This window comes from Priapulus caudatus, unplaced genomic scaffold (genome assembly GCF_000485595.1).
Source record: "Priapulus caudatus unplaced genomic scaffold, Priapulus_caudatus-5.0.1 Scaffold286, whole genome shotgun sequence".
NCBI lineage: Eukaryota > Metazoa > Priapulida > Priapulimorpha > Priapulimorphida > Priapulidae > Priapulus > Priapulus caudatus.
The window spans coordinates 132,179-133,940 of record NW_014577347.1 but is presented as its reverse complement, the minus strand read 5'-3'; the positions used below and the strand labels follow the sequence as shown (position 1 = coordinate 133,940).

Below are 1,762 nucleotides of genomic sequence, written 5' to 3'. Positions count from 1 at the left end.
CAAGCATGTCGGTTCCATGTTTTATGCCAAACCGCAGCATCAAATGACATGTTTGCCTGCTTCCTCATAGAAGATATCCTCGGACTGTTCTCTACCTCTGAACAACTGTCTGTTACTTCTGTCTGTATCATAGCAAGAGCGTATTAAGTATGTAATTGTTTGTAATTGTTTGTAATAGTTTGTAATTGTAATTGTATGTAAGTGTGTATTGTTAATTATATACTTAATACGCTTTTGATTATAGTGTTGCGAATCGGCGAGCAAGCAGGGACACTGTCTGTACTTACGATCATGGCGATTGGACACACGAACTGCCAGCAGAATTTCCACCATCTTATTGGATAGAAGCCGATCATGTCGTTAATGCCATCATACACCCTTTCGGCTCCTGTAGCAGAGAGAGAGTCCGCGAGTGAGGGACGGTGAGTTCCTACTGACCACCACCTTCACATGTTACTGTCATGACTGAGTTAATCCACTCTGAGCAATATTTAGTTATTATTGGTAAATTTTACTCTCCCATCTTTCTCGCTCCCCTCTCTTTTTCTCTCTCTCTCTTTTTGCCCCCGCCCCATCTCTCGCCATCTCTCATTCACTCTCACACACTCTCTCACATCTCTCTTCTCCCCACCCATCCCCTCCCTCATCCGTCTCTCTCTCTCTCCTCTACATCCCCATCCCTCCTCTGTCTCTCCTCCACCTTCCCCTCTCCCCATCCCTTCTTCCCATCTCCCTCTCCCTTCTTCCTCTCTCCCCCTCCCCTCTCCCCCATTCCCCTTCCTTCTTCCCCTCTTGCCATCCCTTCTTCCCCCATACCCCTCCCTTCTTTCCCTCTCCCCATCCCTTCTTTCTCTCTCCCCCTCTCTTCTTCCCCTCTCCTCTTCCCCCTCTCCCCCTCTCCCTCTCCCCTCTCCCCCTCAGGGCCTCTCTCACCGTATATCCACGCGATGGCAATCGTCTCGCAGAACACGATGAAGATGAGTGAGATGCCGGAGGCGGAGAACGCGTCGAACAGCTGGAAGAGGTACATGCCTCCGTCCGTGAGCATTGGCGTTGCGACCAGCATGTAGAACACGCACGTGCAGAACACGAACAGCTTACGACGCGGAAGCAGCTGGTTGGGAAACATGTCCATGATGGCCGTTATGACGCCTGCGTAGATATAAAAACACCAGGGGTAAACAATAAAAACACAATAAATACATAATAATTAATTAATTATTTGGATCCGGATCACCACCAAAATGTAATCAATTCTAAGTTACCCCATTTTTGACCTATCGTAAAAAATTAATTAATTAGATCCGAATCACCACCAAAATGTAATTAATTCTAAGTTACCCCATTTCTGACCTATCCTGAAAATTTAATTAATTAATTAATTAATTAATTGGATTCGGATCACCACCAAAATCTCATAAATTCTAAGTTAGGCGATTTCTGACCTATCCTGAAAATTTTGTGACAATCCGTCCATAACTTTTTTAGTTAGGCTGTACACAAACCCACAAACCAACAAAAACACTCACGGGTGAAAACACAACCTCCTGCCAACCCCTTGGCGGAGGTAACAATGCAAGCAGGTTTATCTCCAATGTTAAGGAAGCATTGTTTAGAGACGATTGTTAATTACGAGATGCACGTTTTGTGAGTAGTTATTATCTGGATGATAGCTTGTTATTTCACATAGATGCAGAGAAGACGAATTACAATTCTCAGTTAGAAGTTTCACGCGAGCTGGTTTCTAAAGTTATGTCACTTT

At 44.7% G+C, this 1,762-nt stretch overlaps 1 protein-coding gene across 1 annotated transcript; it reads right to left on the bottom strand.

Moving 5' to 3' along the window:
• Window positions 1-180: 180 nt before the first annotated feature.
• On the bottom strand, window positions 181-1,148 carry LOC106808565 (sodium- and chloride-dependent GABA transporter 1-like). Its single transcript, XM_014811327.1, has 2 exons — window positions 934-1,148; window positions 181-388 (listed from the first exon to the last, which is right to left on the bottom strand). The coding sequence occupies exons 1-2, from the start codon at window positions 1,133-1,135 to the stop codon at window positions 216-218; spliced, it is 375 nt and encodes a 124-aa protein (XP_014666813.1). The 5' UTR covers window positions 1,136-1,148; the 3' UTR covers window positions 181-215.
• Window positions 1,149-1,762: the final 614 nt, after the last annotated feature.